Below are 23,629 nucleotides of genomic sequence, written 5' to 3'. Positions count from 1 at the left end.
ACCTTTGCCATGCATCCCTGCCTCATCGATCTGGGGAATAAAAACCCCTAAGGCTGTGTTGACTTCTTACTCATTCAATGTCATGTATCATTTACAGTCAAAATCAAGCGTAAATACAGTAACTGCAGAGCATACCATACGAGAGGATCAGTGCATGTCATAGGACAGAAACTAATAATCATGCTCAAGACTCTCCTAAAGCTTTCAAAGAGCTTTAAGTGAAAGAGTGAAAAGTTTTACACAACCAAATTTGCTCCAACAGTAAATTGTTCAGGGCTGAAACCACTTTTTAATATCTCATGTGGCATAAATCATAGGAGTAAAGTAAAGTGCATCCTCTCCATCCTCCTGAGATACAGGTCTCATTTACCTCCTTCAGGCCCTGTAGTGTTCCGCTATTGTTGCAGATTTGTATTTAGGTTCATTGAATCCAAACAGCATGGGAAGCATTCCTCCAAGCAAACCACAAGCTGAAAAGACACACAAAAGAAATAACAACTGGAACATCATCTTCATACTCAAGGGCTTTTGGCAATGGGCATTTCATCTGATGGCAGTTAATGATACGGAGTGATCATCCATGTGAGCATAAAGGATCAGCAGACAAGCTGACACAGGGCACAATTCATTTACTTAGTGGAAACCTCCTCCTTGACTGCTTGAGAGTCTCCTCACTTATCTCCTTCATAACCCAGCCCTTAAAGTTTTTTTCCAAATGGCTGGCCAGCATTTCTGGGAGAGCCATATCTCACTTACTCTGTTTGCTGTCTAAAAAATTTCTTCCACACCGTGTTTCAATTAAACTCATCTCAGTTTAATTCATTACAGGACCTTGGTACAACCTCAGAGCAATTAACCACTTCTACCTCCTTACATACATCCGCCTTCCTCTGCGGAGGGGATAAAAAATTGAACTGACATCTTTAATGTTTCTGGAAGCTGCTGATCTCCAAAGAAAATGAACTCCTTGCAACTGCTTCCAGGCCCCACCTTGTCAGGCACAGCACTGCCCTGCCTGCAGCGAGCTGACAAACACAGCCTGGAATAAACCTCTGGCAGCACTGCTTCGTTGTCCGGGTGCCAGCTCTCTGAGACAATGTTCTTGGCAGCAGTTGTTATTATGACCCATTTTCTTTTACTTTATGCCCTCGGTTCCTGGCCCTGGGCCGGTTTCTCCTGTTTCACTGCTCCTCGCACCTTTTTTGTATTTGCACCCTGTTCTCCATCCAGTTATCTCAGTCCAGTCTCAAATGCTCAGCTGCTTTTTGTAAACCTGCAGCAGAGTTATCTCAAACCCAACTGGCTCAATACCTCCTAATTAATATACCCCATAGGTCACACTGATTGCAATACAGTAATTAATGTCACGTACTTATCAGAAACTTTATTTCCAGTCGCTGATAATCTGTTGTTAGTGCTGATGTATTTTGTGCCACATGGAGAAGAAAGGGACTTCCAAATGTTTGAAAACATGGGTAGGAGTGAAATAATGGTTTTTCTCTAGTCCATGTTAAAACGATTCTTTGTTTGTTTCACTGCTATAAACCACAGAGGAACTAGAGGGTTTCAGAGCCTTGAGATTGAACAGAGAGGGTCATAGATCCAGCTTTTGCTGTTCCTGGGAATGTTTGCCCAGGATCCAAACACACAAAGCTGTAGAGAAGATTCATGTGTGGAAGGGACATAGGGCAATCCATAGAAGTACTTTTTCTTTTTCCTTTTCTTTTTTCTTCTTTTTTTTTTTTATTTCTATTTCTATTTCTTCTTTTTTTTTTTTCTTCTTTTTTTTTTCTTCTTTCTTTCTCTTTTTCCTTTTTTTTTATTTTCTTCTCTTCTTCTTCTTGTTTCTCCTCTTCTTTTATTTTTTCAGTATACTTAAACTATGTGAAAGTACAACCTTAGAGTGAACTTAGTTAAAAGAAAGACAAGTGGCAGAGTTCAAATTTAGGACAAGTTTCAGAGTTTCTTTTCATTGCATTTTTTCATTAAATCCCCTACTTACATTGACTAATGGAAAAGGAGCTGTGTATCCTGTGATCATGCATCATTTTCCCCCATGAGTCACGCCTCCTTATCAGTTGGAGTTAGCAGAACCTGCCTTTGGAGCGGGTCAGCACTGCGGGGTGAGTAATGATGCTGTCCGTAGGAACCCCACCCTTGATCATGGAGAGCCTAGAAGACATGAATGAAACAGAAGACAGAGGAGCAAGGAGGAAGAAAAGATGTTTTTATAGCAGAGGCAGCTTGCGGGTGACACAGTGAGTCAGACACTATGGCAGCCTCTCATTTAATCCCCATGTGAACTTTGACAGTTCATAGTTTGCTTGATGTGTGCCTGCCAGGCTCTGGCTTGACATAATTGCAGTCCTTTGGCAGCAGTGTTGACCCTTCATAGCCACTACAGAAGCACACAATAGGACTATAATCCACGGTGCAAAATACTAAATGTCCCATGATATCTCTAGCTGGGTACTGAGTTAGCTGACTATGGACAATTTTGACTCTTGTGTTTGTATTGTAAAATGTACATTTGCAGAGAATTCAGTTACTTATGTGCCACTGCTCCTTGAGAACCCCAGGGGAGATGGACAGGTCCCTATTCTGTACAGCATTTCAGTGTTACACAGCAAATAAAAGAGGTCTGCACAGATGTGTAAAAGACACTTAAAATACACCACGCTCTCGAGTGAGTAACTATTATCTGCAAAAAGTCAGGCAGTGGTCCTCTGGAAAAAAAGTGGAGCGTGATCTTGTAATGAAAGCTTGTTATGTTGCATAAGGCCGGAGAACTGAATTCAGGGTCCATACAGCTATTCATACTTTTTTGCATGACTTATTTTGCCATTTTAAGCTGCTTTCTGCTGTTTAACTGTAACGTAAATCATTTTAATTTATAATTACTGCATTAAATAGTAATAAACAATAATTTATCTATGCAGCTGTCATAATGCTATATTTAGCAATGTGGTGCTTGTTTTAAAAAATCACTATAGCACAAAGTTTTAGCACAAAGTTAGAGGAAGGAACAGCCGTAAATGTTGCTTCATGTTGCTTCAAGTAAAAAGGGTCAGCCATGGGTCTGATTTTTCCTAGAAAAGTTGCTTTGCAGTGAAAGAGCATACAGGGATTAGTTACCGATATTTCACTGCCAGCACAGAGGGACAGACAGCAAGGCTCTGACTATACTTAGTACATCCATTAGTGGATGGCTTGATGCAATGGATACATCTATGAATATATGAATATATTTTTGCAAACAATTGAGAGCATTGTGGAAAATAGGAATACAATTCAAAAGAATATCTGCAAAATATTCTGGAAAAAAAAAAAAAATGCCACAGGATGTAAGGAAATTATTTCAGGGTTCTGCACTCAGACAAGATGGGAAACAGCTGCTTAGGTAGCAGTTATGTACTACTCCGTCTTGGTGAGCCCCAGCTGGAGGCTTCTGTTCTGTTTGGGGCATGACAACACTTGAAAAGCACGTGGACAAATTAGAGAAAGTCCAGAGGACAGCAGTAAGAATGAGTAAATATCTCAGGAAATAAAACCAAGGCAGAAAGATGCAAAGGCATGGTGTTGTTTAGTCTACAGATCGAAAAGGAGGCATGGTAACAGTCAAATACGGGAAAAGATCCTGAAAGACAAAAGGATAATTTGTTGATAGGGCAAGAGAGAAACTTGAAATGCAGATGGCATGGTCTACATTGCATGAGGAAAGAATTTTAGTGAAATAATTTAAAACCACTAGAATCAATTACCTAGGGAGCTGATGCAGTAACCATGACTAGAAGTCTCTGAGAATAAATTTGACAAGTCTGTCAAGAATGATTCCATCTGTTTTGGGGCGAGAGCCAGACAAAATGGCCCATCCTTAATTAGAATCAACCCATTCTGGTTCTTCTGCAAGTCCTTTCTGCCACATCGTTCTAATTGGCACAAAATTCACAGCATACTTAATGTTCTGTATTCTGGTTGTTACCTACCTGTGTGATAATCAGTTTCTGCCATTATTTTCAAATTGCTCTTTTACTTGCACTAAGGCTGCCTCTAGGTACCCCAAAACAGGGACAGCTCCTTTCTGGCTATTGTAAAATGTGTCCTTCTGAAAAGACCAATACGTTGATACCAAGCAATCTGGTCTGAATATTTCATTGTCAATAGTTTATATCATCTGACTGAAACAAAATAATTTTTAAAACCTTCAAGCATTTAAAACCCTGGTGATAATCCCTTAAGATAATACCAATAAATATTAAAAGGAGGAGAAAAAACAGCAAAGCATCAACTCTGTTGTTTGAGTAGTGACTGCATTTCGATTAATATATCATTAACGTAAGCCAAGTGAGAAGCGAAGCGAAGCGAAGCGAAGCGAAGAGAAGAGAAGAGAAGAGAAGAGAAGAGAAGAGAAGAGAAGAGAAGAGAAGAGAAGAGAAGAGAAAAGAGAAAAGACCTTAATGTACTAAGAAGTGAAGCAGTTGCAATTCAAACTGCCCAAAACTGAAGATACAGCCCCCAGGAGAACATGGGATACAGAGCAGAAACAAGAATAAATCTTTAATTTTAAACCTAAAGACAAGCTTATCCATGAAGTTGCACTAAACATTGTCTTGTACCACTCAGATTTTAATATGAAGTAATCTGCCACTTTGCAAAGAAAGCTTGTTAATGTGATAATTGATTTGAAAAAGCCTCACAAGCCATTATCCATGGCTAGATTCAGCTAGAAAATTATTTGCTTCACAAAATTCCACCATGAAAAGTAATTTCATTAGGATAGTCGAGATATGCAACAGCTACCTGGAGAAAACAGCTACTTGGAAAGATGTGTCTCAGAGATGCATCACTTGGAGGCACTTGCAGGAGTAAAGCTGCTTGAATCACTTCCAAGACCAGGACAAAATGTGAAAGTTCTGAATATACAGATGTAGACAGATAGTTGGTGAGTCTTTGGAAAGTGTTTCATCCAAGCTGCGTTGCCTTCTTCCTGTTTTTCCTGCTGGAGCCCCAAAGAAAAATAACTGGAGCTCATCATGTCAACAGGCTTGCTGCTGCTCCTCCTCTTCCTCTTCTGTGCTGTATTCTTCCATGGTATCACCATTTGCAAAAAAAAAATGATCCTCCTTGGAGATTTTGCTTCTTGGAGGTCTTAATTGTCTCCATCTTCATTGTTCCATCTTCACAGTTCTAGTACAGTAGATACGGAAGGTACAAGTCTCTGTCTTCTCGATGCCACCTTCCCTAGAAATCACACAGCATCCCAGGCAAAGCAGTCTTGAAAATGAAGACTCAAAGAGCTCAGGACTAACACTAGACAGGCAGGAACAATCTTGTGTACAGCTGCTTTTGAGCAGCTCTAATGATCTACATCACCTACAGGCTCCTGTGTTGCTTGAGAGACGCAGCTTTTTTTTTTTTTTTTTCTTTTTCCTTCATTTAAGGTGATTCAGTCAGATGAATTTCAAAATAAGAACGTTCTAAAAAAAATCAAGACCACCAAATTCTGAATCATAGAGACAAGTCAGAATCTCAGAAAATGTAATTTCACTGCCCTTCAAAAGGGCAGAGAAAGGGTGACAAACACAGCTGACAGGCTTCAGAAGATCTTAACATTGATTTGTTTAAGAACATGCTTCTTTTGGTCTATTTGTTATATATATTTGTACTAATTTTGGTTGTTTAGAGACTTGAGCAAGGGCAATCAAGAGGGATTTCAGTGCTTTGGGACAATTAGTTAAAGGCAGAGGTAGTGTTTGCCTCTGTCCTTCCAGTAGCAGGGAACAACATTGAAAGGCACGGGCAGCCCCCGCTGATCGACACGGGGCTGCAGGGCTGGTGCCACCAGCAGAAGTTTGGGTTCTCAGTCATGGGATGATTTACACACCAGGCCTGCTGGTACCTGATAGGTTGCACCTTTCTCAGAGGGGAAAAAGGATTTTTGCATAGGAGTTCGCAAGGCTGATGGGTAGAGATTTTTTAAAGGAGGGAAGGGATAAAGCGAGGCCCACTGGTGGTCGGCTATGGGACAGCACGCGGAAATCTGAGGGATCGTGTGCCAGTGAGGTCCTTCAGTCTGCTCCATGATGTGCAACAAAGCACATTTCAAATGTTTCTACACCAGTGCATGCAGCATCAGGAACAAGCAAGAGGAGCTTGAAGCCTTGACTCAGTCCCAGAGCTGTGTCACCATTGGCATAAGCAAAACCTGGTGGGACGAGTCCTGTGGTGGTGTCACAATGGGTGGCTACGGGCTCTTCAGCAGGGTTGGGCTGCATGGAGCTGGCAGTTGGCAATGACAGAGCCGAGAGCCTCTGGGTAGGGATTAAGGGACAAGCAAATAAAGGGGATGGTGTTGTGGGAGTCTGCTACAGGCCATCCAGCCAGGATGATGACACAGATGAAATATTTCAAGGGATCATCCGCCCTTGTCATTAGAGGTGGCTTCAAGTTGCCAGACATGAACTGGAAATTCCACACAGATGATACAAACAGCTCCAGGAGATTCCTAAAACACCTCAATGATAACTTGTTGGTACAGGTACAGGATCTCCTCTCTCCAGGGAAAGAGGCAGAACCTCAGGGAACAGCATGGAGCTGGGACAGGGGAGGGTCAGGCTGGGGGTTAGGGAAAGGGTCTGCACCCAGAGGGTGGTTGGGCACTGGGACAGGCTCCCCAGGAAGTGGTCACAGCCTGAAGTCTGCTGGAGTTCAAGAAGCCTTTGGACAACGCTCTCAGATATAGGGTCTGATTTTGGGGCAGTCCTGTGTGTGGAATCAGGAGTTGGACTCTATGATCCTTACAGGTTCTTTCCAACTGAGGATATGAACAGTCATTCTATGAACATAGGAAAGCTCACATAATATGGAACTACACATCAAAACTAGGAAATCCTTGAGAAAAGAGTATAGCATCACTGATGTTCTTGAACACGGGGGCACTCATTTTTGTGCAGTTATTATTTATTTACATTTCTCTGTCTGTAAGCCAGCTAGGGAAAAAAGATGTATTCTTCACTGTTTATACATGCAACTTGTTTACTGGAGGGAAGGTGAAGAAGGAAAAGTAAAAAATTTACAATAACAAACAAATTAGGCAATGATGTTGGTACTGCTGTGCTTTTTACAAGAGTAATGTCTCAGATCTCTTTACACTAACAATTCAGTGTTGAGTCACTTTATGAAGCTTCAAAAGCTACAAAAGGTCAAACACGCATTTTTGAAAAATACTTAGCATCAACAAATTAAAAAGGAAACTCACCTGTAAAAATTTGTGGGGACACCCCATGACATAAAAATAGATGCGGGAGAGTAGTATTTCCCAGGACAAATAAATGAGAGACGCTAGATTCAGTATATTTAGTGTTTTCACACAGAATCTACTCACTTAAAAACATGCCTTGAAGCACTAGCAGCAGTGCGGAGCCAGCGGGAAATCAGGAAACCCAACCCTAAAGCTACAGGATGCAAGAACTGCTTGTATTTGAACTGTGGGCAGGTCCTGCCTATTTGCAAACTTTGCATGAGGTTAAGAACAGGTAAAATGGAGAGCAGACCAAGGGGGTGGGTAGGAATATAAATAAATAAATAAATAAATAGAGCACAAAGGCGTATGTAAATTGCTACTCTTGAAAAAATGTGGTAAGAGTTGTACTTGCAGGTTTTCAAGTATGCCACACTCGGAAGAAATAGTTAGCATTTTACCACCTTAGGCTATGTTTTTCTTCTAGAAGCTGAGCTATTTTTGTCTTCTAGAAGCTGAGCTATTTTTTAATTCCAGAAGCTGAGCTAGATCCTCAGTGGCTAAAGGGCATTAGCATGTATTTACACCAGGAAATGAAAGAGCCAGCCCTGCCTCTGAGAATGAAAAAATGTGTTCCTTATAAATTTATTTGCCACCTGCTGGCAATGTAAAGAATTGTCCAGCAATCTGCACATATGAAACTTCCTTCACATAGCATATACAATATCCTACAATATCACATACCTTTGCGAGCACTGGAACTTTGTACAGGCATACCAAATCATGCCTAATGACTTACTTAATATTTTAAGTGATGAAACAACTGACACATTCAGATTATCTTAAATGATATTCTGAAACTTGTGTTTATATACAAATTCTCCAACTATGAAGGTTAAGATTGCATGGTTTGCCATTTTCATAAAACAGGACTGCTTGGGCAACCTCATCATACCTGATTCCACTGAAGTTTAGAGTACAGGCGTGCTTCAGACAGGCTGCAATCCACAAAGACACCAACACCAACGAACGGAGGACTTGATACATGAAAAGCTGATCAAGGGGCCCTCAGCTGCCATGTGACACTTGTTCGATTTGAGAGCATCGCCAGCAGAAAACGATCTGAACAAATCCAAACGTCAATGTAGAAAGGTGAACATGCTGCGCACTCAAAATCTGGAGACAGATACCCACTACAGGGCCGCTTCTGTGCCAGACAAGTGGTAGTGCGTTTTATTCCTCACTCAACTGGGCTATACTTAAAAACAACAATAAAACCCACCAGCTCCTACTGCAGTAATAATTTGGCAATGACCTTTAAAAGATATTTTTTTCCTGTTTGTTTGTTTCAGGAATAAATAATAGGCACGAACAAAATTTATGTTAATGCTGAAACTTCAATTTAGATACTAGGTGCAGAGTAAAACACATCATCCCTCAGCCAATACTGAGAAACTTAACTTCTCTGAACTCACATGGAAAACAGACAAATTACTGCCTCTTCTCATGTCCTCTGAAGAGAACTGCTTCATGAGTTTATTTTATTCATAGACAATTTAAAATACATTTTAGTAATGTTTCCCATAAAAATCTTACCAATAGCACAATAATGAAATCAGTGCAACCAAACTAAAAGGACAGAAAGAAATATTTACAATCATATTGTATGAAAATTGCAAGACTGGAAATTCTCAAGTGCAAAGGAGGCTGCATCCTACACAGATACAGGTATGTTTTCTTGCTTATACTATGAACCAGTACCATCATTACAGGCACGCCACACATTCATGCTAAATAGTCAGGTGACCAAATATTATCCTTAGGCTGACAGGCAAAGCTCCTCTACCAAATCCAGTGGGAGGCAGGCATCAGCATCCAAGGGCCAAACTTAGTCCTTCAGTTCCAGGAGTGTCACGTGCTGGGTGGAGATTAACTACTGTAAACCCAGAAACATGAAACATGGAAGAAGCGTATTAAAAGTATTTAAATACAAATCTTACAAAGAACTTAATAGTTTGCTTTATAGAAGATTAAAGACTATCGGTACATTTTAAAAGCACAAAATAGAGGGCCTAGTGCTCACTATTTAGCCTGAGCACAAGTTTTTAAAGACTATTTACACCAACAACATTTGCAGATTCAGCCATGAGAGCCTCTAAAACCAGTGCCAGAAAAAACAGGCTCTTGCAGCAAAAGAATATTAAAAAGTCACCATTCAAAATACGTCATTCTTAAAAACTACAAGAAGAAATCATAATGGAAGGAACGTGGTTGTTAGGCTTCCAGATTAACCAAAACTCCCAGTCAATTCATCTATATTCTTGAGCATATTGGAAAGGCAATCTCAATAATATTTATAGTAATTCTTGCCACTACCCATCAAAACCAAAGAGAGAACTGTTCATTGACTGACAGCACTCAATGCTTCGCACACAAACAGTCTCCAGTTTCTTGGGCAAAACAATCCAGTGTTTGCCATAGGATTTTAACTACGAGTAAACAAAGTTTGTCTTGAAAAGCAACACATGTTAAGTGAATTAGTTTGTTCCATTAGTCTATTTTTAAACTACTACATCATATTTACCGAAACAGCTATGGCATAAGAGGTTACACAGCTAGGCTTAAGTAATACCGCAATCTGACACAATCCACTTGGTTATGCCCTGAACTATTTACAGTGAACTTGATTCAACCAAACCGCTTGGTTCATTAAAACGTCCAAAGAATGAAGAATACAAGTCCATAAAAGAACCTTTCCTAGGAAGATTTTTTGGGAATGATTTAGTCATGGTCTGCTTAATTTAAGATATTTATATACTGAAATACACCCACAGCCAAAAGCCTCACTGGAAACAAGTCCCAGCATCTACATGTGCATTAGCAAACAAAGGTCAGCCTGTGCCTTTGGACGTAGCAGATGGAAGGGAAAGTGCGGGGAGAAGGAAAGATGGAATCTAGTTGTGTAGAAAGAAAATCAATTGAGTTGAGATTTATTGACATACGCATGCACTTCTGAAGAACAACGAGCAACTGAAAAAATCATGATTATGAAATGGAGTTAACTTTAGCTTGATCCTTAAAGGGGGCAGGCTAAGCAAATGCAGATGACTACAGCTGCAATAGGTTTTTTAAGAGAATTAAAAGTCTGTATTGGCAAAATAGCTCCACATTCCATTTTGGCAAAAACTACGCTAGAACTAAAACTTTCAAGCACTTACATATTACCTGCTGCATCACTTCCAGATACAATTTAATACTAAGGGATTTTAACTTAAGGACATACAAGATAAAGTACTTTACTCAATACAAATGCTTATACAGGGACCTTGATCTAGAAAGGAAAGAACAGAGGCTACGAGTTTCAGAAGAATATAAATTGTGTTCCATTTATGCAGAACTTAAGATTTTCCAAGTTCTGTGAAAGTGCTGTTAAATACCACAGGATTGTTAAATACCAAACCCAGATTTTCTTCACTCGCTACATTGAAGCGAATCAGAACATGACAGGATGCTAAGCCTGTATGAGAAATGTGAATAAATATAACTGTTCCTGCAAACTTTGGTTTGCAGAATGTGACATCATAAGCATATATTTTACTGGGAAATCTTTAAAAATTACAATCATGATACTTCCGTTGCTATTTGTGGGCAGAAACTAAACCCACAAAAAGAAACTCTCTAGAGGCACAATATGAACATTTAAGCCCGATCATTCTATGATATCCCACTAAACCCAAAATTAAGTCAGATATAAACTCCTAGAAATCCATCACATGCTCAAGCAAGATAGATGCATACTAACAAAAGTAAACTAAATTAGTCTTCTAAATTAACAAAGAAGAACCAGAAAAAGGGAGATCGGAACTAAAAGCCCCAGAGTCCAATTAATACAGTTTTAAAGTGAGTTCAAAGCACTTATGACACTTAAGAAATCTGGCATCCACTGTCTTTTTGAGGCTTTATATCTGGTTCCTTCAGAGGCTTTACTTCTTCATCTGGTTTTGGTTTAGCCTGTGAACAAGAAAAAAAGAAATAAATACCCCAAGTACAAACCACTGTGTCTGCACAGCATTTATGCACGGCTAACTTTACATATCCTAAACTAGCAGTCCTTTCTCTTTTCAAAGCTGTAGCCTTTGACCATAGAGGAAGGAAAAAAGCTGAACGTTGACTATTTCAGCATCCGTAAATGAATCATTTTCTTAAAAGGATTTTTCTATAGCATTCAGTCCTGTACCATCTCAGCATCTTATACACATCAGAGAACTTTCTCCTATTCAAGATTTGGAAAAGAATTACTCCTAATTTCTAGATGCCAACAGTGTGGCAGAGATTAATTGACTTGCCTCCTTGCACAGGAGAAATGTGAGCTCAAGTGGTAGCCTTGTGTTTATGCCCTTCACTGAGGTGGGAAGCATTACAAAAGAACAAAACATTTAAAGACAGAATAAAGCTAATGGGAAAGAAAAATGTGTAAGGTTATCTTACAGTGTCATCCTTTGGCCTCTTGGTGAGATCAAATGCATTAAGTGTTTCAGGAGTCCAGTGTGCGTTCAGTGCAGGAAATTCAAAAGGAACAGGCTCTACTAGGCCATAGTTTGCTTTTAGTTCCAGCTGGGGAGCCTCTGCTGGCACCTTCTGAAAATAGCTGTAATAGAATACAGCAGTATATTGAAAACACAATGAACTCTCTCTGCAAGTCTCGTTTGCAATTCTAAAGAAAAACAATCTGGGCTTTTACAGTGGCTACCATTGCTGCTCTCATTCCATTTCATTAAGGCACCATCCAGAATGCATTCTCTCAGCAAGATTTAAAACAAAAGCAATTCCTTCTTGGTATTGTTCATACCCAGTTAGGTGTGTTCTTTCCTACTTGGTAACCATTATTCCCATGGCTTCAATAAGAAGACCTCCTCTTGTCTAGAAAGATGTTTAGAGAAACAGACAAACAAACCCCAAAATAAGTCCCAAGAAAAAGGATACAGACAGTGCTTTGCTTTGTTACTGCAAGATCAATCTTAATGTGCCACACTGCGTAATAGCGATGACATTGCAACACCCACAAAGTCTTGCTCCAACACAATCCTTTGTGTTTAGTCAATTCTCCTACTACATAGGTCTTCAAATATTATACAAATGGGAAATAAACATATTATGGAATACTAAGTCATGAGGAGAAGGGAGAAGGGAATCAGCAAAGGAGTTCTAAAGTCAAACTAATCTTGCTATTTCAAACCTTTTTGAAACTCTTTTTTGGAAAGGACAATAACGGAAATCCCTACTCTTAGCATTAATTATATGTAGACTGGTAAAGCTCTTAGCACCCTAAGCATGTTATTCATGGAAAGCATGAGTTTAGATTTCTCTGGTAGCAAAGCAGAACCAGCTATCAGTCTTCTCCATTTCCCCTCCATCCTCTTTTGTCTACAACATCCCAGCAGCAGGGAAAAGGTCATTAATGCAACCCAGCAGCCTCTGCAGGACTTTCTCTTGTGTAGAAGAGAAAGTAACTGAGGAATGAGGGAAGGAAACAGCTTAAGCTCTCCAGCACATCACTCCAACCTACATAGCTGAACTGGCACAGAACAGAGGGTGATAGCACAGACCCACAGTAAATCTGATAAGAGAAAAAACAAAGCCATTTGCAATTCCAAGTTACATCTCATACCCTAAAGAAATACAAGAACTGAAGAATAATTTACCATTCCACCCTGAAATAAAAGCAAATGAGGTATTAACAGTCCACACAGAGTACTGCACCAACCCCAAATTACTTACATGAAACCATTCTCTCTCTGGCATTTTTCTAGTGTGTTCTTGATCAAAGTTCCTAGTTTCCTAAAGAAGAGATGTCCAGAAGGTTTGGCAGTAGTCCCAGGCCCTTTGGTTTCTCCATATTCTTTGCACAATGCTTCAGCCTTGGCAAAAACTTTGCAAGAAAGGAACGTAATAAAAATCAGTTACATGAGTCTGTTAAAGGACAGTTCTGATCTACAGCCTGAGCTATAAGAGACATCAGAATCCATTCAGGCTTCTTACTTCTTAGAAACAAAAATAAACTAGCTAAAAGGCAGCAGCACTTCCAGCCAAGATTTTCTGCATCCAAAAAGTAGACTAGGAACAGGAAGAAAAAAAAAAAAAAAGATCACTTTCTGAGCAGAGAGAATCACAAAAGCATTCTTACTTTGGGGGCAAAATGCAACAGTAAGCCTGAAAACTGTGCAGCACAATAGGGAACAAGAATGGGTATGAAGGTATCCATGCAGAGCTGCTGTACAAAAATAAACAGCACTTAATATGGAGTGGGAAAACAAGCACTCTTCTTTGAACAGCAGGCATAGTAAAAAACACAATATTTGTTTTACTGCAAGTAATCAAATTTACTTTGTTCCTACTTAATTCTTTTCAGATATTTTTAAAATTATAGATTTCAAATAAGATGATTTGAGCATTTTTACACGTTGTGGTAAAGTTATGCAGTGCGAGCCACCGGGGTAAAACAGAAAAAGCTGCCTGTCTTTACACAATACAGTAGGAACAATATATTTCCACATGAGCAATAGTTTTGAAGGAGAAGACTATTCAGAAGTCCTTGAACTACTCCAAACATATACATAGCTCTGCTAATCTACCTTTCAAACTAATAGGAAGGAAATAAACTACTGAAACCTGTTAAAAAAGAAAAAGAACAAAACCAAAACAAAACTTTGAGAAATGAGTGATAGTCCAGATTTACTGTTTAATCTAAGACAAAGCCAACTCCAAAGCAGAAAATATTGCAGTAACTTAACACACAGACCAGAAAATATGCTGACCAATCAGTTCATATTTTTTTTTTTATGTGTATTGTAGGCAGTTCAGAGCCAGCCTTTAACAGGCTGAGAAATGAAGAAGAAATTTTCTGCAGCCCTTTTATGAAAGGCAGCCTTTGGGATGACAGATCCTTCCTTCCCTCCTCCTCCCTCCCCCCCCCAAAAAAATAAAAAAATAAAAAGTATTCTGTCTATTTAAAAGTGTACTGGATTATTACCAGGCGAGAGATAAAAATCTTCAGTTTGTTAGAGACAAATAAACACAACACAACAAAATAGAACAGGTATGTCATCATCAGATACATAATCCCATCTCAGTCAGACTTACATTTCTCTGATTCTTGGAGAGATCTAATTGCTTCCCCACATTTATCACTGGCCAGCAAAGTTTGACCATGGTAACAGTACGCCTAATGAGAGAGGACAAAATCATTACCAGTATCAGTGAGTACTTCCCACGTCAACTCATTTTGCTCTTCCTTACATCAGCTGTCTTTGAAGCTGCCATTCTCTGCAGATGGCTGACAATTCGGGAATGGAAGTCAAAGCAGCACGCACTGACAACAAAAGTACATTTACTCTGAACAATGCAGTTCAACACAAACACTTGAGCTGGGTCTAAAGCAATCTGCCTCAAGTCTAGCCAAGAGTAACTTGGAGCTTCATGAAGGCTTCCGCACCAAAAGCATCAGTACATAGTCCAGTTCCAACCTCTGTCTCACTGTCTCAGTGTGCAGCATTAAACCCTATCACAGAATGACAACGAACATCTGTCAAAGCAAAGCAAAGACTAAAAACTAAACCACCTTAACACTCAAAAACTGAGCCTGCAACAAACATCAGAGAATCCAGAAGAGAGACCAGTTCTACTGCCTGAGATATCTTGCTGTGGTCTAACAACTTTTCCACTCCAAGAAGCCCCATTCCTGCACACTTATGCTCAAAGACAATACTGTATTGCAGTGAGAACTGAGGCCTTTTTGCTATTAATCAGGAGACATTGAGTTTGAATACTTAGCTACTAAATACTGTAAGTTAAGGAAGAAGGTCATGAACTAATGTATACCTTGCCTATCTTCCTCTAATATCCTATCTCACAGTATATTAAGCATCAATCTGTCATTGCCCATATTACAGAAATTAAAAAGTAAAAGACAGTCAACTACTACAGCTCTGACCATCTCTTACTCTGAAGCTTGCTAATAAGACTAGAAGCTTTTAATTACAGGTTTAATGTAAGAGAAAGACAACTGTTTTAACTGTGTAGTTTGGGCCCTTTTTTTTCCCACCATGAAATAACCACATCACATACTGTGACAGGATACAAGAAGTAACCAGCAATCAGCAAACGGAGCAGCTGATAATCCCAAGAGTGCCATTGCACTAGAGATCAGTCATGAAAAAAGGGACAGGACTTGGAATTGCACTTAACATTTGATGCAGCTTCACTCAAGGCTTTCATAAAAAAAGATGAGCAGCTCTGAATTATGCCTAGAATCAGACTTTGATAAAGATAATGGAAAACAAGTATTACGCTCAACCTGATTGGCTTCACTTAAAGATAGGTGATCACAGTAAATTCCACACTGCAGAAATTTCACCTGGCTCAACAAAAACACCTCAAATGCCCTGATATTGCAGTGTCTCTTCATAGCATGGAAAGAAAGTCAAGGCAATGCATAACTCCCTATGCAGCCTTAGATAACATTAAGAATCGTGACTGTTATTAATCAAGTACTTACGTAGGCCATATAGAAACAGGTCTTCAAGTTTAAATATTTCCTCCATTTACCTGCATAGGCTGGATCCAAACTGGATAACGTTTGATCTGTGAATACATCTAATGTTACTCTTTAAGACTTTTTGAAAAAGAAAATCCCCCCCACACACTCAAAGACTAGAATTATTAAACTTAACATTGGATCTTAACTACAAAGTAGCTAGAAACAAGTGACATAAATTACTCCTACAAATAGGTAAAGAAACCATGAGAAAACCAAAACTATGCAGCTTATTGAGCTGTTGTGCAGTTGTTCCTAGAATCCCTGAAAGAGCTGACCACTACATTTGGAAGGCTAATTTTCCTAAGTATTTTTAGGCAGCATTTCAAAGTTGGATCCTAGCTTAATTTCAAGCAGCGACTTATAAAAATACTATGCCTGTTACAATATTATCTCTCATATTTATTCACGTACTTTTGCACTTTTCCCACTTGCCTTTGCAAAGCTACAGATCAGCTTGCCCAGCTGTGAGGACACAGAGAATTAAACTACTGCACAGCTTACTTGTCTGCATCACACTGCTGCCCAAAGACAGCCAAACACACTCCACTTATACCAACCACGTTTGTTGCGGTTGCTCATTACTGTCTTGTCTTCTCTCACCAGCATTTCATACCAATAAATACCCAATGAGAAGCATCATTAATATTGCAATGAAGTATGTCTGCTGGTAATAAACAGGTCACTGAGGATAAAAAAACAAGACACTTACCAGCTTTTTGGTAAAAGTTAGCTGTTTCATAAGCAAGAGCAGCTATTAGACCTGGATTGTGTTTCAGCTCAATAGCCCGAGCAATTGTCACTGAAAAACAAAACAAAACAAAACACATTCCACACCACAGTACTAAAGCTTAATTGAAAACGTCACACTAAATTAGCAGAGACATTTTAAAACCTTTACATTAGCAGAAAACAAATATGTTCTCACAAGTCAAGCAAACTGCAGAATGAAGACAGACCATTTCTTGAATAGAATAATTTCAAATTAATAGGAAAGCTGAAAGACTGTTAGTCTGAAGAGTAAGCAGTAAACAGAAGCTGCAAATATTTTAAAGGAAAGGAACTGGGAATTTACGTTAGGCAAGTATGGAATATATTGATATTTACTGCATGAAAGTAAAGAAGAGGACACATATTTCTCCAAAGTAGTTAAATTTATAGTATCAGACTGATTTGGGGCATTTTTCTCCTAAAATTTTAAATTAGGTTTCATTAAAAGCAACCATCTCCACTAAGCCACAGTACTTCAGAAGAAAAAGCTGGCATTGCTGCAAAGCAGACTTCACGAGACATCACAGAAGTCACAGACAAAGACTAGCATTTCCCAGCCCCAACAAACGGGTAGATTTGAGGATACCTTCTTGAGCTTCTGCTTGGCACTGTATGATGTAAGAGTCTATAAGTCGAGCTTCCAAATCTCTTCCTTTTTCCACAGGTGTAATCAATTTTGGAATATGGCTTTCCTAAGTATAAAGCAAGTCTGAAGTCAGTTTAGGTTTAATATCACCGTCACCAATGCAAAACACATCCCTTATTCCTAAATGGATGGAACACTCAGTGAAGGTCCCAAGACAGCTGGCCACACTGTTGCAGGTACTAGTAGGTAGACAGACTGATTACTCTTCCACTGCCAGTGAGAAAAACGGATCACGTGGTTAACAACATATATATATAACAATACTCCTCTTCCCTGTATCACTCAGGTAGTCTAAAACATTGTTTTATTCTGTAATCTCATCAGGAAAGCAAAGGCTTTTCTAAGACAAAAAGTCAAGTACTCAGAGACAAATATCAGACAGCAAAGACTGTTTTTCTACCTTCAAATGCTTAAAGATCCCAGCTGCTATCTTCAGACTTCTATGAACATCTTTTGCTTCATCTTCTGTTATACTAAGGAAGGACAGAATATGGAGTGAATCACAGAAATTTTCATTGGAAAGGACCTCTAAGTGTCGTTTACTGAAACATCCAGCTTTGGAGCAGGACCAAGGCTGACAGTTGATCAGGTCAGTTATGGCTTTGTCTAGCTGAATCTTGAAATCCTTCAAGAATGGAGATACCCCTCTCTCTCTCTCTCTAAGTAATCTGTCCCAGTGCTGTGCTACCTTCATAGTAAAAACTTTCTTGTCATGTTCAATCATTAAATAATCAAATAGAACTCACTTGAAAAAAGAAACACAAGACCTTGTAATGACTTTTAAGTAAAAAGGACCCTCGATGTTAAAAGTCAAAGCTTTAGAAATCTGCAGGGCTAAGCATCAGCAGAGTTGAGATTTTAAGAATCTGAACTTTGTACTTAGATGTCTAGAGCAGGAAACAGGAAGGCTTTACTCACAACTGACACTTTCTCTGTACCATAGCCAGATGGTATCAGTACTCTTCGTTCACAAACAGAAGAGGGGACTGAAGTGCACTTGCACATTAAAAACATAAATGAAGGCCAGCTGCTCCCTTGAACATCTAATGTCTCAGCTGGACAGGAACTATAGCAGTCAAAATTCAGAACCTATGATTTTTGGTGTAATACTGCTGCAATGGAATTACTAAGAAAATAAAAATACTTACTCTTCTTTTCCAGCAAGTCTTGATGCATATTTTGTGTACCACAGAGCTACATTAAAACCCATGGAAACCAGTTCAAATACTGCATCCTGCTGGGCACTAAAGAAAAACAAACAAAAAAACACCACCCTAAACAATTTAGTATTTTCAGTTTTGTTCTGACAAACTCTCTGCTGATAGTTCGGCAGCATAAGCAGGCATTTCTCTTCATAAGGCACTTTTCTTGAACAACGCAACAATTCCCAATTCAAACATTCTTCCTTGCGGAACTGACTAAAAGATTTCTGTTTTTACTTATTCCCTTTAAGAGTTCGTAATTTTAATTTCCCGCATTCAAATGCCTACCCTTCCCATTTGGGAACTTTTATTTTAAAACAGTAACTTGAGATTTGTTTAGCTTTGGGTGTGGCTGACATTTTTCCTTTTTTTTTTTTTTTTTTAAATTGCACATTTTGTGGAAAGCCTTGCTCTGGAACGTCTGCTTTAAAAGTTGTAGCTGTTAAGTTAGTAAGTCAGAGCCTATTACATCTCCCTCAAACGAATGCTATTGCAAGTATTTATGTAACTGCAGTCAAATGGCATGGGCAAATAGCAGGAAGTTTCCTAAGCTAAAAACATGCCTTTTGAAAAGACTGCAACTCATAAGCACAAGTTCAGTATAGCCTAGGAGCTAATTATCTTTAAAAAGAACGGCGTGAGAGTGAGGAGAATAATGCTGGCACCAGAACAAATGTTCACACCCATGACAAAATCAGAAGAGAGTCCTAATCAGCAGGTCATCTTCTAAGGGGAATAAAAGCTTTGAGGAAGTCAAGCCCTGCTTCTAGATTAAGTATGCTAAATGTGTAAGCATGGTTATACAGCACAGTTACCTACGATATAAAGAGACAATTGAATAATCCAGAAGGTTCCCTCCAGAGCTATACTCCTACATAAAGCAGAAGCTTTGTTTGTTTGTACTAGGAGTGCATGTAGTAGGAGTTTCAGAAGAAATCAACAAAATCAGACCTTGAGAAACATCTGGACTTCAAAAAAGAAGTCAGAAAGTAGTATTGCCAAAAGGGAAAGTTTTAAAATGCAGTAATCTATCCTTTCTTATTCAATTCACAAATGTTCTCAAGGTTCTTTTTTGCACTGTTCTAGCCAACTGTAGGTCTAGCTTGTAGATCAACTTAAAAACAATGAGTCTTCCTACCACTAACATGCATTACCACCTCTTTTTATATAAATGTGCTTCAGTATGTACGCCTTAGTACACTTCAGTACACCTAACACAGTGTGGCAACTATCAAAAACACAATGCAACAAATTTTTGAAAACTACTCCATGTGTAACATTTGCTGTATACTTTGTAGCATTTGCTACATTTTCAAGTTTTCCTTCACATGTTCTATTCCATATATGCACAGGTGACAGCACAAAAGGGAACAGCTGCACACCCTATAATCATAAAAGCGTGCATACCTTGGAACATGCCCTTGTAATGTGTCTGTCCACTTAAAGTTCTGAATATATCGCAACTTGCATTCTTGGGAAGAGCCATCCAGTGAAAGGATAAAACCTACGGAACAAGGAAAAAAAAAAAAGTACTGGCAATATCAAAGTAAGAAACAGAAAGTAGGGATCAAATGGGGATCAATGAGAATACAAATAAAGAAATGTTTCTTGTTGTACCACTCAAAAATCCACGTTACTCGCTGGGACTTTTACACCTCAATATCTTGAGAGGAAGACTTGCAAAAAGACAAACTTGCTGTGATTAAAAACAAAGTGTGATTAAAAACGAAGTGTACCACTGTGGAGTGGCAGCCCAGCAGGCTTTTCCCTGACTATGGCAGGCCCCTTCCAACCCGAGCCACTCTACGATTTTAAGTCTTGATTGCTTAAGGAAAACGTTGCAGCTGTCTCCCTGTCTCATCTGGTGACTAGCTGGGAGTTTGACAGAGTTGGGTATAGGATGGCTGTGGCTGCTCACAAGGAGTGCCTGTCCCTGCTACTGTAACGATGATAGGGAAATTCCAGGGAAAGCTGCCTGGTCAACAGGAAGAAGAAAAAAGGCTTACACGCATGGACTCAGCTAGTCGTCAGGGCTACAGGAAATTGCTTCTGCATGTCCAGCTGCCCAGAAAGCAGCAGTCAGTGGGGATGGAGCTCATGCTATGGAATGTTCAAATGTCAACGTATGCAAGGCTAAGAAAGATTTTTTCAGGGAGGAAAAAGACTGGTTTGGGCCTAGTCAGGTCTTACAGACTTCAAGATCTCGAGACTTGCAACACCATCTATTTGGGCTACAATTTTCATTTCTGACACGTTTATAAAGACAGAAAATACTTGTTTCTTTCATGTGCAAGAGATTTTAGTGACCAAACATAGTGCTTTCCTGAAGAAACTCTCCAACTCTTATCTGGAGTAACTTTGACTGTTATCTTATTTTTCTAAAATGTTTCATTAGCTTACACCCCTGCAAAGACTGAGGGAACTACATCAACTTGAGCTGCTTCACTTTCCAGACTGAAGGGTAACACATTTTTCATCAGTCATCTGATTCCTGTAAACCTGATCCTGAGTAACTTGTCTGAGCACCTGACTGCTACAGAGAGAGTCATAAAAATATCATCAGGAGGAAGATTTCAAGGGACTGCTCCATCACAGGTGACCACCTGCTGAAAATATGGATGCTACGCTAATGAGAAACTATATATACCCAAGATAAATAGCAGCAGAAGTGTAAACTTGCAGTAAGTTCTATTATCTAGTATTAGACAAACCAGGAGTTTACACTGAAGAGGGACTCCTAACAACTAAGCAACAGATTCAGTTTATACCTGAGCAATTCACCACAATGGTAAGAGACAGACATTTCCTCCTCCAGAAAGGAGAACGAGGTTAAAAGCAAGAGGACTGCCAATGCTTTCTGCTGTCAGGTCACAAAGGACACTGAAACTTGCAGAAAGGGCTTCACAAGAGCCCGTGACTGGCATCAAGCACAAAAACCATGAAGATACCTGGCTTCCTGAGAACTGCAGAGCTTCTTACATTAAGGTTAGCTCAACGGACAATCTGAGAAGTGTCATTAAAACACAAACTATATACTTCTAGTTTTATTAGCAGTTTTTTGTGTTCTTACCTTGTAAGAGTGAGAAGTACAAGTCAGTTGCGTTCTTCATCATTTCTGGATTACAACTTGAGTCTGTAAATAGCTCCAATAGTCGCGTTCGAGACAATCGCAAATCACTGTATGGGGTGGAGAAAAAGAAAAAAAATATAGAAAACCACTAAGTTTAACCTGAAAACACACCGATAAACTCACCCATGTCTACCACCACTCTTCTGGCTAAGGAAGCTAAGCATGCAATTTAGCTACCTTAACACAGGGAAAGCTGCTTTGAAAGAAAAATGTCAATCAATACTGAAAAATCTTCCTTTCACCTCTGAATACAAAAGGTTGATTTTCTTAGTTTAAAGTGTAATCCATTGTGGACAGATACCAATGGGTAACCGGTACTTATTATTTTAGTTTGTGATAGAACTATAGATTAATAAATGTTCCCTGAATAAATCTCCATGAGGTTGGGCAAGAGAAGGAAAGAAGTAGCAAGAAGCATTCTTCAACATTAGAATAGGATAAGCATATGAAGAGATAAGAATAGATCTACGAAGACTGAGATCTCTTCCCATTATATTCCTAGCAACAATCGAACATTCATGTCTTACTTATGGAAATTACTTCAACCAATCTTTTGCAGAAGAATGCACAGTCATCAGAAAGACAATGAAATGTTTAGTCTTTTGCCTCTGAATTATTATAATAGGTCTTGCTGCGTACTAAGAAACTTGAAAACTGGATAATTCATTCTTTGTAAATAAATGTTTGGCGTTATCAGTGTTTCATTGTCTCCCAGCCCACACATTTCCAGCTATCTTCAGAACAAAAACTGAAGAATAACCATCATTTTTCAAGAGGTCCTCCAAACTGCCAGAGACAGGCTCAAGTTAACGACAGGCACACTTACTTGCAGATCTTTGATGCAGCTGGAGTGGTGGCTACCCCGTAAAAATTGAAGGGGACGGGAGCTGTAGCCTTCAAAGGGTTGCGATGGAACCAGTGAGTCATTTTCGCTCTGTAGTGTTGTTTGCGTCAAGTCTGAAGTGTGGAAAGAAGCGAGTGCCTGTAGGAACAGAGACAATTGGGTGCTCCTCAGCTCACAAAAAAAAACACCACCAACAAAACAACAACAACAACAAAATCCAAATGTAAACAATAGGAAAAGAAATGAATGTGAGCAGTTACATATATAATTACACTAAAGAACGTTTTCCACTTGAAACACTAAGCTTTCATGGGCCTTGTCCTCATCGTCCACATTAGTTTTAGAATTTCATTCTGTTAAAATATGTATTTTTTATGAGGTAACTATTTTAGGTGGGACAAAAAGCTCTGCCTTCTTTGTTCTATGTCCCTGCACACCTCCTTACTTAAAAAAAAAATAAAAATTGTTCTCTCTTGTGTAAGGCTGAATATTTCCTATGTCATTTACAGGCATATCTCGGTTCATTACAATCATTACGTTGTGTCTGATCGATGCGTTATTAGCCGTTACTGAGGCCTATTGATGCCGATGAAGGTAATTGTGTAATAACCATTAAAAAAAACCCTGGATGTGTTTACAACAGATCTGGAGGTGTGGTGGAGCGCGGCCAGAAGGGCCTATCCTTCCTCTTCTCCTTCAGTTCCAGGACACATAGCTACGACGGGCAGCCTGACGGGGGGTTTCCACAGGCTTCCAGCAGCGATGCCCGGCGAGAGGCCGGCTTACAGCAAGCCCAGGAAGCCGTGCGGTCTGTACCGGGTCACAGCAGCAGCCTCCTCACGGCGGGGACACACAAAGGCTGCCCGGGACAAAGCCCGGAGGGGCCCGGCCCGGCCCCGGCGGCTCCGTCAGGCGGGCAGGGGCCGGCCCGGGCGCCCTCCCCCGGCCGCAGCGAGGCCGCTGCGGGACCCAGCACCGCGCCCGGCCGCAGGCAGCGCCGCTGCCCCCCTCCGCCCCTCCGACCCCCCCCACGGGCAGCGCTGCTCACCTGGGGGCCCTGCGGTGGCGGGGAGGAGCGGAGCGGAGCGGTCCCCGCCCGGGCTGGGGCTGGGGCTCGGTGACGGTGGCGGCCGGGGGCGGCGCTCCCCCAGCCGCGGGCGGGCGCTGCCGCCCCGGTAGCGATGTCGCGGGCGCGGCCGGCGC

General features: G+C 40.1%; 1 protein-coding gene across 1 annotated transcript; it reads right to left on the bottom strand.

Moving 5' to 3' along the window:
- Positions 1–8,741: 8,741 nt before the first annotated feature.
- On the bottom strand, positions 8,742–23,614 carry BROX (BRO1 domain and CAAX motif containing). The gene is made up of 13 exons (XM_084515565.1): positions 23,475–23,614; positions 22,409–22,564; positions 21,523–21,629; positions 19,860–19,956; positions 18,399–18,494; positions 17,651–17,723; positions 17,191–17,296; positions 16,546–16,635; positions 15,795–15,880; positions 14,381–14,462; positions 13,019–13,169; positions 11,729–11,888; positions 8,742–11,251 (listed from the first exon to the last, which is right to left on the bottom strand). Exons 2-13 carry the CDS (start codon positions 22,507–22,509, stop codon positions 11,165–11,167), a joined length of 1,236 nt encoding a protein of 411 aa, XP_084371691.1. The 5' UTR covers positions 22,510–22,564; positions 23,475–23,614; the 3' UTR covers positions 8,742–11,164.
- Positions 23,615–23,629: the final 15 nt, after the last annotated feature.

Source organism: Aythya ferina, assembly GCF_964211825.1.
Source record: "Aythya ferina genome assembly, chromosome: 3".
Lineage (NCBI taxonomy): Eukaryota > Metazoa > Chordata > Aves > Anseriformes > Anatidae > Aythya > Aythya ferina.
The sequence above is the reverse complement of the archived record's forward strand: the minus strand, read 5'-3'. Positions and strand labels throughout refer to the sequence as shown.

Excerpts from the sequence above, each read along its gene's own strand:
- BROX (XM_084515565.1), bottom strand. The coding sequence starts at position 22,509 with ATGACTCACTGGTTCCATCGCAACCCTTTGAAGGCTACAGCTCCCGTC. Across the intron at positions 21,630-22,408 it reads GCTGCATCAAAGATCTGCAA|TGATTTGCGATTGTCTCGAA; the intron begins GTAAGTGTGCCT and ends CACCCCATACAG. Across the intron at positions 19,957-21,522 it reads GTACTTCTCACTCTTACAAG|GTTTTATCCTTTCACTGGAT; the intron begins GTAAGAACACAA and ends CTTGTTCCGTAG.